The sequence below is a fragment of the Pocillopora damicornis genome, chromosome 1 (genome assembly GCF_964200805.1).
Source record: "Pocillopora damicornis chromosome 1, jaPocDami1.2, whole genome shotgun sequence".
In the NCBI taxonomy this organism is placed as follows: domain Eukaryota; kingdom Metazoa; phylum Cnidaria; class Anthozoa; order Scleractinia; family Pocilloporidae; genus Pocillopora; species Pocillopora damicornis.
In genome coordinates this window covers 15,319,524-15,331,025 of record NC_142670.1, presented here as the reverse complement: position 1 = coordinate 15,331,025, position 11,502 = coordinate 15,319,524, and the positions used below count along the sequence as shown (strand labels likewise).

General features: G+C 35.2%; 1 protein-coding gene across 1 annotated transcript; it reads left to right on the top strand.

The window, feature by feature from the left end:
- The first annotated feature begins 1,466 nt into the window (after positions 1–1,466).
- LOC149052264 (uncharacterized) lies at positions 1,467–4,315 on the top strand. The gene is made up of 2 exons (XM_089192088.1): positions 1,467–1,676; positions 3,448–4,315. The coding sequence occupies exons 1-2, from the start codon at positions 1,605–1,607 to the stop codon at positions 3,652–3,654; spliced, it is 279 nt and encodes a 92-aa protein (XP_089048214.1). The 5' UTR covers positions 1,467–1,604; the 3' UTR covers positions 3,655–4,315.
- The last annotated feature ends 7,187 nt before the right edge of the window (positions 4,316–11,502 follow it).

Here is an 11,502-nt window from a genome sequence, read left to right as displayed (position 1 = left end):
AAAGAGCGTTTCTTCGTTTTGATCGGTTAGCGTTCATTAGGTAGTTGATGGTGTAAAGTGCTTAATTTTCATTGGCAGCCTAACTGTCCCAATTGGCCTGTCAGATTACAAGTGTTTTTGATCGAACGGGTAAAGTCGGACAGTTTGGAGTTGAAACAGTCGATTAAGCCACAAATTAGGCCGGTTAATAACCCTTTAGCCCATTCGCGCAATTTGTAGTTGACACAGTTGGGATGATAATCTTAAAGCTTTATGATTAAACTCGAAGCCACGCGTATTTGCGCTCATCATTTATGTAAAATCTCCACACGTCTACGGCACGAAACATGAGTAGAAAAAAATTCAAAAAGGAGAAAAAAAACCCTATGAATAAACTCAAAATAACGTAATTTTTTTAGAAGCATTTAAAAACGGCGAGGCTGCTTCTAAAGAGAGGACATAAATGTTGATCCATGGGACTAAATTAATACACAAAAAATTACAAATTACTTGACCTATAATTGCGTCATGAACTGTTAAAATATTTACTGATTGCACTACACAGGGTGACTTAACGGCTGAGATTCCTTGTCGACGAGGAGAGCGAGGCATGCGCAGGCTACAGCTGAAAGACAGCTTAAGAAGATCGCCCCAGACAGAGTAAAAGACGGGCAGTGCTAGTTTTGCATGTATCCTTGGTCCACTAGCCGTTAAGGGGATAAACCTTAATTTCATGAGCACTAAACATCACAATCAGTAAGGAAGTTGCGTTGTAATGAATTCGCGAGTATTCATTTTTCGCCGCCATGCACTTTAAGGTAAATCCGTTGTGAATAATTTTGTCAATAACTTTTTTTATAATCAAGTCTTCCATTTGCAGTTCGAGTCAATCTTCTTAATCCTCTGCCGACCTCAATCCGTTTAGGGTAAAAAATTTTCCCGTTTCAATTATTCTATCTCAACCACACTAATATTTGTTTTGAGGTTTCCCTCACTTTAAAGGTAATTTTTACAAATATTTTAAACGAAAGAATAATGACTAAATAAAATAAGAGAGGCGCTGTTTGCGCCAGATGGCCAATAATGAGACAGGCTTAATGACAACAGATATAAATGTCGCGATATCGTGACGAGTCGTTCATAAATTCAATATCCGGGTAAACAAAGTCAGGTTAAAAATTTTTGTGCCACGCAAGCATTTCACACCAGGTTTACTGTAATCGTGGCATTTATTCGATAGACCATGCCACTAGAAAAAGTTTTTCAGCTGCCACAACCTTGCTTCAGTTTTGTCTCGGTTTTACCTCAGGACAGGCGAAATCCTGCTCTGAGGGGAATAAATTTCGCAACTAATTGGCAACTTACAAAACTTAAAACAATTAACCTTCATGAGTTTCCTATATTTTGGGTTTCGCAGAATTTCGTAAACGTTTTTTAGAAAGCTGTACGGTCTGTTTGTTTGTTTGTCTGCTAGAAGGTATCACAACGATAAGTGATTCTGAACTTCCGGTTTAAGCCCAATTCATTTCCGCTTTGTAACCAAGTTGAGCCAACCACTTAGTGCCAAGGATACATCGCGCTCTTAAAGATGGCGGATAAGGCTAAACGAAGATTTACCTGAAATAATGAGCTTAATGGGAAAAGATTACAGAAGAATCTCGGGCTTAGCGAAGCCTCTTGTGGAATGCAAAACAGAGGTGAGAGTTTACGAGGCACATTGTGTTCACTACGCCTTGGTAGTACGGGTAGTTAACGCAAGTAAGTACGTTTTAACAAAGTCAAGTTCAAGATTGCACAAGACTTGGCTATGAAATGCCGGTACATGTAGCTGCAAGGGGTTGTGGCTACCAACTTTTCCGGTTTATAAGCAGATTTCTTTTTCTTAGCATTGCTCGTATTAATCTAAACAGTGACGAATTACCTAATAGGAAAGTTATTTGAAACCTAGAAAAAAAAAAATGACATCGAACGCACGTGAGGTTTGGTTTGTTTATTTTTAATTGAGCTTACATAATGCTAAGGATTTACGTACATTTTTCTCCTCGGCAAAATAGCGATTACATGAAGTTGCTGCTTTAAATAAATTCTTCAGGACGAATTTATCTTCAGGTTATTATTTTATTATTTTTTGCCTTGTTTTGCTTTTTGTTTTGTTTCGATTTACCCTCCAGCATAATGCAATTTATGATTAAATCAATCAAATGCAGAATAGATTCTTTGTTTCCCCACTAAAATGAAACAAACAAACGTTTAGTGAAAGTCGTATTTTTTTATGACAGCTCAGCAAATGATCACAGTGTGATGAATGTGTGATAAAGTGTCCCTAAAGATCAGCCACATGTCAGCTGTTATTATTAGCACAAAGGGAACAATTGTTTGTTGCTGGATTTTGGGATCACAGAGGGTAACTTAGCTGTTCAATAAGTGTCTTCTTCTGAATTTCAAATTTGGCAAAGGGTAAAATTTTGCTCCCTAATGTGACTTACTTAAAGAATGAAAAAGGAAACTATAAGAAATAAATTAAAAGCACTCCTTCTTCTAAAACAACCACACAATTAATGCTTTTCATCTTTAATTAACCTTTTAACTCCCATGAGTGACCAAGACAGAATTTCTCCTTAGAATAGTAATACATTATCAAGCAGACAAGTGGTGAGAGTTACGAAGAATATTAATTAGGGGATTATTAGTTGATCCAAAAACAAACTCTCCAAACTAACATCACAAGAACTGTATGGGAGAGAGTACAGAGAATTACTAATGAGATCTTGGGAGTTTTAAACACAGAGTTTTCCATATTGGACGTAAGGTTGGAAAATTAGGGAATATCACTTCAGGTACAGTGTTGGATATCCCCCAGTTTTCTGTCATGTAATGGGTTTAGACCGGTTGCCTTAACTAGCAAATAAATTTGTTGGAGTATAATGGAATTTATTGATCATGAGTAATTTATTGTAAAAGTGAGGTTGCTGATGTATTTTTAGTATAACGTGTGATGTTGTGATTAAAATATGAAAAAAGAAGGGGAAAAAAACAGAGATAAACAAAGACAGAAACCAACTTAGGCCACTGCAAAATACAAGAAACCAAATTGCTGTTTTTGCCTCTGATTGGTTGATTAGATAGTGCTAATATTTTAGCCAATCACAGACCAGTCATGGAAAAGCTTAGTTCCAATATTAGATTGTTTTTAGGCTCAATTAAATTTATAGATAGCACTGTGTATGATGAATAAAAAGATCGTTACAGCATTCAAATCTGTCCCAATTATTGTCTCCTCTTAGCCAACCAGCTGAAATCTTGACCCTTTTACTTTCAAGATCCAAGAATTGACTCACTCAATTGAAAACCTTACTCATTTTGTTTTAAGTATTGAGAATATGCCTGAGATTGTGTTAATGCTCAACCAAAAGGTTCTTGTCAGATATCTTATTTTCTTAATGATTATATTTTTATTCATTTTTTCAGGCCCTTCTTTATGGAAGCTGTGTGTCCCAGAATGACAACATAACCAAGCATGCCTGTGATAAGGAGTTTCAAGCACTTAAAGCTTGCATAAGACAAGCAGTAAGTTTTCTTGGAGACTGGTCAGGGTCTCTTTTCTTTCTGAATTTAATTAGCTTGGATATCATGTTAGATTTTAAACCACAAACTTCAGTTATCATGACAAGATAGTCATTTGAAGATGGGCACAAAAGTGTCCTTTCAGGGAATGGGGTGATTAAAATAGAAAGGTTTGGCTTTTTCGTGCAGCACTTTCTTTGTTAGAAATGTCCATAGTTTCTTTCAGCTAGTAATTTGTTAAACACAAGGAGTTAATGACTGGTTTCAAGGGATAAAGTGAGTTTTCTTTTCCCAAGGCTCTCAAATGTTCCTTGAACTGAAGCCAAAGGCAACAATTAGGGTCAAATGAAAAATGGCTTTGGGTTGGGAGGTATAACATTGCGATTTTAAACAATTGCAAAAGTATTTGTAGTACTTACATACTTAAACATGTACTTCCAAACTAACTCTTACACTCTCAAATGAGTCAGCTTTAATCAAAATTAATCAGGTTCAGCCTTTCATCAGTGGAAGGTTTAACTTTTCATTGTAAAATTGTTGGTGTCCTTTTTTGTTAATTTCTCTCTGATTTTAATTAACAGTCATCAACAAAAATTAGGGACTCAAGATAAATAAGAGACTACAGCAAGTCACTTAGACATAGGAATGCTGTGCTTTTTCTACTTAAATTTAAATACTTCTTACCTATAATAATGTAATAATAATCATTAGATAAACTGAAACAAAATGTTTCATTCCTGATTAGTATATTGTGAATGAATTGAAAAATAAGTTATTGAGTACAATACACTGACTTGAAATTAAAACTTTTAAAGATAACTTAGCAACACTAAACTCTTTAGTAGTTTAAAAAACACATTTAAATTTGATGTGTCCATCACTGTCTACATTTCAATGAATGGTCAAATCAAACAATTTAATTATCTTAAGGCATTTTCCAACAGGTTTAAAATGTTTTTTTAGAAATGTGCACCAGGAAATTGGACAAAGAGTAGTATTTGTATGAGGTTTTGTTTAGAACATATCATGCATAAAAGCATATCAAACAGCTCTGACATTTCATAATTTATAGTGACTCGTTATATGTTTTGAAAGTTTTTCAAACTGTACTCCAATGGCTAGTTCATTTAACAAAACTTTTTAAACATCACTAATGCCTTTGAATTAAAAGATGTACTTGACCTCATGTAACTGTTATGCTGTTACATACATTTCCCATCTGCTCCCCTGTGCTCACATGTGTCAATTCCTGCAAGAACACATTGTCAGCCAAGGAAATCACAGAAGCACAATGATATTCTAGAATCCTTAATCTATACACATGCATTCCTTATTGTCTGTTTTTAACCCTTTACATTCTAACATCAATATATATGTATATTCTCCATACTTTTCTCTGTGTTCTGACAAGGAGAATTTGCTCAACAGTCAAAAGCTTTTTTTTTTTGACAAGGAGAATTTGCTCACCAATCAAGGTATTTTTTTGTCAGTTGTTTAATTTAATGGATGTCATTTGCAAGGCAAAACTAGTTTGTATTCACTATCTGGGGTTTTACGATTAGACAAAGGTTATAATCAAATTATAGAAAAACTGGTGTGCCTGGCCTTTTTGTTTACCTTATGAGAAGATGTTGGTAAAATAGGGATTCTTATCAAATATTATCATGTAATATTTTATGTTTTTATCTCTCTTAAGTTTTCTCATTGTTTGATGGTGCATTTTTGTTGCAGGCAAAGAAAATTAAATCGTAGATACTTGAAAAGAGAGAAAAACTGCACCTATTGGAGGAAAGTTCTGAAACAGGAAGTCACAGGCAATCCACTGACTTTTTTCGTGGGGTAAAAATATTATAAGAGGAGACATTTAGGCTTGTGAAAATTAATAAAAAGAATGTCTCTGTCGGTAAACTGCTGCTTATAAGTGCCCTCTCTTCCCCCCTCCCCCTTCCATTTATAAGCCCTCGGTTAAAGGCTCATCCAACTTTAAACAAAACAAAAAAAAAAGCATCAAATTATAAGCTCCCCCCCCCCCCCCGATATAAGCCCTGTCCTAGCTTTTCTTGTTTCTACAATACCAAAGTAGGAAAAGCCTCAGTGCTTTGACTTGGACATAGAAATTTTAATCATAGAAGAGCAAAGATGAACTTTTGGGAGAAAAGTCTGTTTTCTCAGTTTTGCTACGTACCAGTTTTCTTCATGTTGCTAGTTTTTATTCTGTGCCAACTGTATTGAAACTAATTTGATTTATTATGACGTTTTGAATCCTAACTAAAAACGAGTAAATACAAAACGTATTTTGATCAGCACTGCACTAGCCTTCTATTCCTGTTACACGTTCCCGCGGGTATAGGCCCATCTGTTAATAAGCCCTCCTAAAACCCCTTACGAAGTTGTATAACCCCTGAGCTTATAATCGGCAGGTTTGTTTGTGTTGTGGAACTTAAAGGATTTGCCTCAGAAGGAATGGTGCTATTCTTAACTCAAAATTTTGATTCCGTTTTGATTGACGTATAAAACCGAATAGAGACGTCGGCGAGTTGGTCTTCAATCCAGTACAACTTATTAGAAGTTGAACATATAGAAAAGTGAAATATCTTTAGTAAAAAAACAATTTTTTTTTTGTATAAGGATTTCATGGCGAATAAAGCAAGGTAAACATCGCCAATTACCATAAGAGCTTCAGTCGCGAACTAGTTAAATTCTCAACGTTTCCTCTGGTAACTTAACATCGGGTCACACAATGCGTGACGGTTTCATGAATCAATCGCATGCTTTTTCTCATGACGTGAGCTCTGGACGCCTGTGCGTAAAGATATTTACATAATTACTGAGGCGCATTCTGCCAGCATGGGTTAACTGTGCCTACATTGCTTATTTCTTCTTCTTCTTCCGAGTCAGTTCTCAGGTCGCCGTTAAAATTAATATTCATGTCTAATCCATATCGGGTATTTTTTAAAATAATTGCAAGTGTCAGTTTCCTTTGAAGCCTACAAACAAAATGAGTTGCTTTCAAATTTGTGTTGTGGAGGTTCCTGACTGCATAGCAAAAATTCAAATAGCCTCCCTTTGTTAAAAAATGGTTGTTCGGCTGGCTGATGAAGCTTATTTTCCTCGTGTGACAGGCATGTCACGTCCGCAAAGGATAAATTAACGCGCGCAAAATAATGCAAAGGTTTGATAGCGGAAATTTGTTTACTTTTTTTTTTTAGTTGGTTTAGCTGGCCAAGAGTAAAGACAACGACTTTTTCAGTATTAATTTCCTAAAGAACAACATAGGTTACGTTTTTCAGCTAATTGTTGTACGCGTGACTTGAACGCATCACGCGATTAAAATTATTGTCTTAGCTCTGAATTTATTTACAACAACGCTTAACAGCAGCTGTAAAAACCTTTACTTTTCTGTGTATTTATTCTCTGCTGCTTATGTGGATAAATGCGATCAGGCTTTGAAAGTGTAAAGGGACTATCAATATTCAGGTACTTAATGTAATAGCCTTAACCCTTAGTAGTCAATTATTTTATCCTTCTTGCAGCAAAATTGTTAATTTAAAGACGGTGAGCAATTTTTTCGGTGTATCGCAAAATAACTTCATTTGCGGTACATATGTCGATTCTGTTGATGAACACGTGTTTGCTTTGCGCTCTAATGGGATATTTATTCTTCACAATTTATCTCTGGAACGTATAGTCTGTTATTCGATCCATCTAGTTTCTTTAGGTTGTGTGATATCACCGAAAAATAAACTGTACAATGAACTCTCTTAGTGCTGTCAAATCAAAGAAAACAGCACTTCGGTAAAACTGATCAAAATTAATTTTCTCTCTATAAACATTACTACAATGTCGTGTAAACTGCTGACGAGAATCAAAAACAACTTTTTTTTAACGTGTTAAAATATCTAAATGCTTAGCGAAACACATCGAGATTTAGTGGTAAGATCTTCGGATTTCAGATGGAAAAATCTGCATGGGAGCGTCCACTTTGAATTGTTGTTTTACATTTAATATATAACAACAACAAAAGAGAGGAAAAATTGGCGATTAGTTCGTAAAACCAAAAATTTGAAAGTCAAATGAAAACTGAGTTGGAGACAAGAAGCAGTCAGCTTGTGGATGATGCGGGTTCTAAAAATTACTAATATTCCATTTTTTTTTTCTCGTCGACATGAGCCTTTCTTTCCTCAGCATCAATGAAAAAAAAGAAAAAACATTCTTTGTCCACATTCTCTTTAGGAAGACGTAATAGCTACTAGAGTTTCAATAACTTTTAGTCTACAAATAACTTCCCTAGTCTATAACTGTTTACTTCCAAACAATAAACTCTTAATTCTCTAAACCATACCGGAGCTTTCTCAGGAAAGAGGGTAGTGGGAAAAACGCGATTCATCAAATCCCTTGTTCCTTTTTCGACGAGTGATGATAAAAATGCTCGTCCTCAGGCTAGGTATTAAAAATAGGTCCGCAATGCGTACATGTGGGGCCCACGACATTTAGCAGCTTTTTGTCTCATTGGGTTTCTATTAGAAGAGCTAATATCTGACTACCATTAGATAGTTTTCAATATTAATCCTGTTCATTAATAACACAAGATAACTAGCATACAAAGTCCCGAAATGTTCATTCTGAAGATGAGTTAATGGCCAAACTTTGGTTTGGAGGTCTCATTTTGACAACAAATGTTGCACGTGTAACCCGAGGATTTTAGGAACTGAAAAAACATCAGCATAATCTTCCATAGTGATCTGAGAGATTCAGTCGCGATTATGTTTACGTAACGAAGTGGAATTGACTTCTGAAGTTTGTTGGTTGCTTGTCTTTTCCAAGGCAACTGATGTGAAATAAACTCTAGGGAAGAATTTCATATGAATGTTTGTGACATTTTGTGTACCAGTACACAAGGACAAAACTTTGTAGAAGGGCAGGCACATTCGGGAAATGATGTAATCTAAACTAGAAGCTATTGGGAGCTTGTTTGGTTCGAATGTGTGACTAATTTTGGACAATATATACATGTAAAGTAACACAATACTGAGTGTAGGTTTCTTTTGTCCATTAGGGTATAAAGTTCAACTTTCAGTTGGTTGAGAGCAAAACGTTTACTATAATTATTGTATTTAGGTTTTGTGGGACTGTATTTTCAATAAAGAATACAGAAAAATTTAGTTGAGGTAGGTAGATACGAGGTTGCAAATGGAAGAGTCTAGGGAGAAAAGATAGGTGCATTACAAGATCAGAACACAAGCAATATTTTAATGTATCATATGTTGAGTTAAGTACTTTGAAGTAGCATTACATTAACGTTGCTAATAATTTTTAACCCAATACCTGGAGGTTTTATTTAACAGAAAGTTCAATAGAGATAGTGTCAACATAATAGATTTCAGGAACAGTAATCAGAGAGATAACTTAAACACAGCAGAGCAATGTACAGGCAAGTGCATGATGGTATCATATGATTTAAACTACCAGAAGCTTTCAAGTTTTCTTATTATTGAAATTGTAATTTCATGCCAGTGAGTCTACCAAATTCAAGTTATGGGGAAAATGAATAGGTGAACTTTACATCATCATGCAAATGGTCAACTTCACATCATCATGCAAAGTGCTAATCTACCGTACAAAAAGGTCCAAAACAAACATGGTAAGCAACTGAACTTCATGTATCACTTTGTGTTAGAGCACACAAGAGGACGTGTGAGACCTGCTTCACTCTCATTTGCTAGAACAAGATTGAATTTCTGGTACCAATCAAAATTCAGAATGACTGTGACAGTTTGGAACTGATCTGTTAAGACTGTGCTTTTAAGGGGTCTACAGATGTGATAAGAACCCTAGAATTTTGCTAGTGTTTATCAATATACATAAAAGCATCCAAGCTTTTGTTTATTTTTGTCAGCTACAGCATGTATCAATCAGAACAACCTACTTTGGGTAAATCTGATTGGTTTCTCATGTGATCTATTATTGCTGAGCCTAGTTTATATTATTTTGTACATGAGTTATTACTTTTTCACTGATGATAAATGAAAAAGACACCCAGCTATTTTCAGCTAATCAAAAAAGTGTAATTTTTCATGTATATCAGTATTGTGATGAATTCACCAAACCAATCAAAAAACTGAAAAGGAGGTGTAGTTTACCAAATAAAGGCCTAATACACATGTATTGCTACTAAGTATAGATACCAATGCTTATCTGAACCATTATGAAGAGAATCTAGAAGACTGCCAAGCTTGAAGGAAGTCATGAAATGTTAAGGTCTGAATAATTCTGGCCATAACTTGGAAAACATAACACTAATCACATTTCAGTTAACATTAAAGCACTAAGCTCCTATTCATATTTTAATAAAAGCGAAACCACTTTGTTACTGAATTCCAATAGATTACTCCCCAAAGTTTGGAATCAATCACAATAGACATTTAGCACCATGTTAATGACAAACTGCAGTTTCAGGTTAGGCGTTAGACGTTTGTGACTTTTTTTGGTTTAGCTATGTAAACATGAAAGTATAATTTCCTTTAAAGGGGCCGTCAAATCGAATTGCCAGACAACAGCAGTGTCTTATTTTCTAATGGCAACAAAAAAGTCCTATTTTCACTCACTGGCTAAAAATTTATTCTATTTGTATTCAATGACATGTAATGCCATGTGGTGGCAGGGTATTCTGCAGTTTAACCAAAATTTTATCTTAGCAAATGACATGTAATGCCATGTGGTGGCAGGGTATTCTACAGTTTAACCAAAATTTTATCTTAGCATTTACTAAAAAGACTGGTTGAGTAATTTTCTCACTGAGCATGTGGCATAAACAGAAATTCAGGATAAAAAACATTCCAGTAAATGACTTACTTGAAATGTGACCGCATAGAGAGTCAATAATGATTCCCAAGTTTCAATGTGGCACAACCTGCACTAAAGGTCCAGACCGTGAAATGTTGGCCTGTGAGAGCACAACTCCACGCTGTAATCCACTTAGAAGACAAGCCGACTGTAGGAAAGCCGGCGTGTGTGGCGTGTCTAGCAAATAATCATTTTTCTTTTTCTTCTGGCATTTCAGTTGGAGACTTTTGCTTCCTTTTCATATGTTGTGTTTGGTTTCTTTTATTTCTGAAAGGCAAATGTTCAATTTTTGGACTCTCGTGAACATTTTGCAAATCAAGTTCATTATCTCGGACAAAGACACCTTTAATTTCAAAAGGAACAACCCCTATTTGTAAGCAGGAAATTTTCAAATATGACACAAGGTTTTCAATTCCTTCAATGGTAAGCAAAGTACATTTCCCAAATGAGTGGGGCATCCCATACAAATCCCTGGAATGAGCATAAAAAATTTTAAAGCTTTGTTCTGAATTGTAAATCACTGCAACAGTATTAATTCCAATCGTTAAAAAACAACAATTGTAGTTAAGTTGACAATTTGAAAACGCTTGTCAGAGAATTTTGAAGAGACATGTATGGCCCATTATTGGATGCCTTGAACAAACTTCCTGTCAATGACTCACTATATTCTAATGTGTGTACTTTATTGTAAATTGAAACAATGGATGGAACATCAGTTAAAAGCAAATAATCATTTGTCTGGACAGAACATCTTATAGAAGTATAAAAATCATTTCCAATGGTAAGAATATTATTCAGAGTGGAAGAAGTCCACAAATTGATATCTTCTATGTGATTATAAATAATAGCAGTAAGTGACATTGCTACACATTGTTTACCAGTATTTTCACCAAAAAGGGCTTCATTTCCTTGACTGTAGTCAGCACATATTGTTCTTGTTGGATCGATCGCATCGTGCCATAATGTGGTTGCACAAGTTGTGTCAGCCACACAAAAATGTCTCCGTCTTTGTATTTTTGTTGAAGTCGATTTTAAAGGTTAAAAAGGTTGCGAGACTAACGGCTTGTAACATCACCGTTAGATCACGTGAACCTACTTATTTGTTTTATCAAAATG

Coding starts and splice junctions, on each gene's coding strand:
- LOC149052264 (XM_089192088.1), top strand. CDS start 1,605: ATGAGCTTAATGGGAAAAGATTACAGAAGAATCTCGGGCTTAGCGAAG. Junction 1,677..3,447: donor TTGTGGAATGCAAAACAGAG/GTGAGAGTTTAC, acceptor TCATTTTTTCAG/GCCCTTCTTTATGGAAGCTG.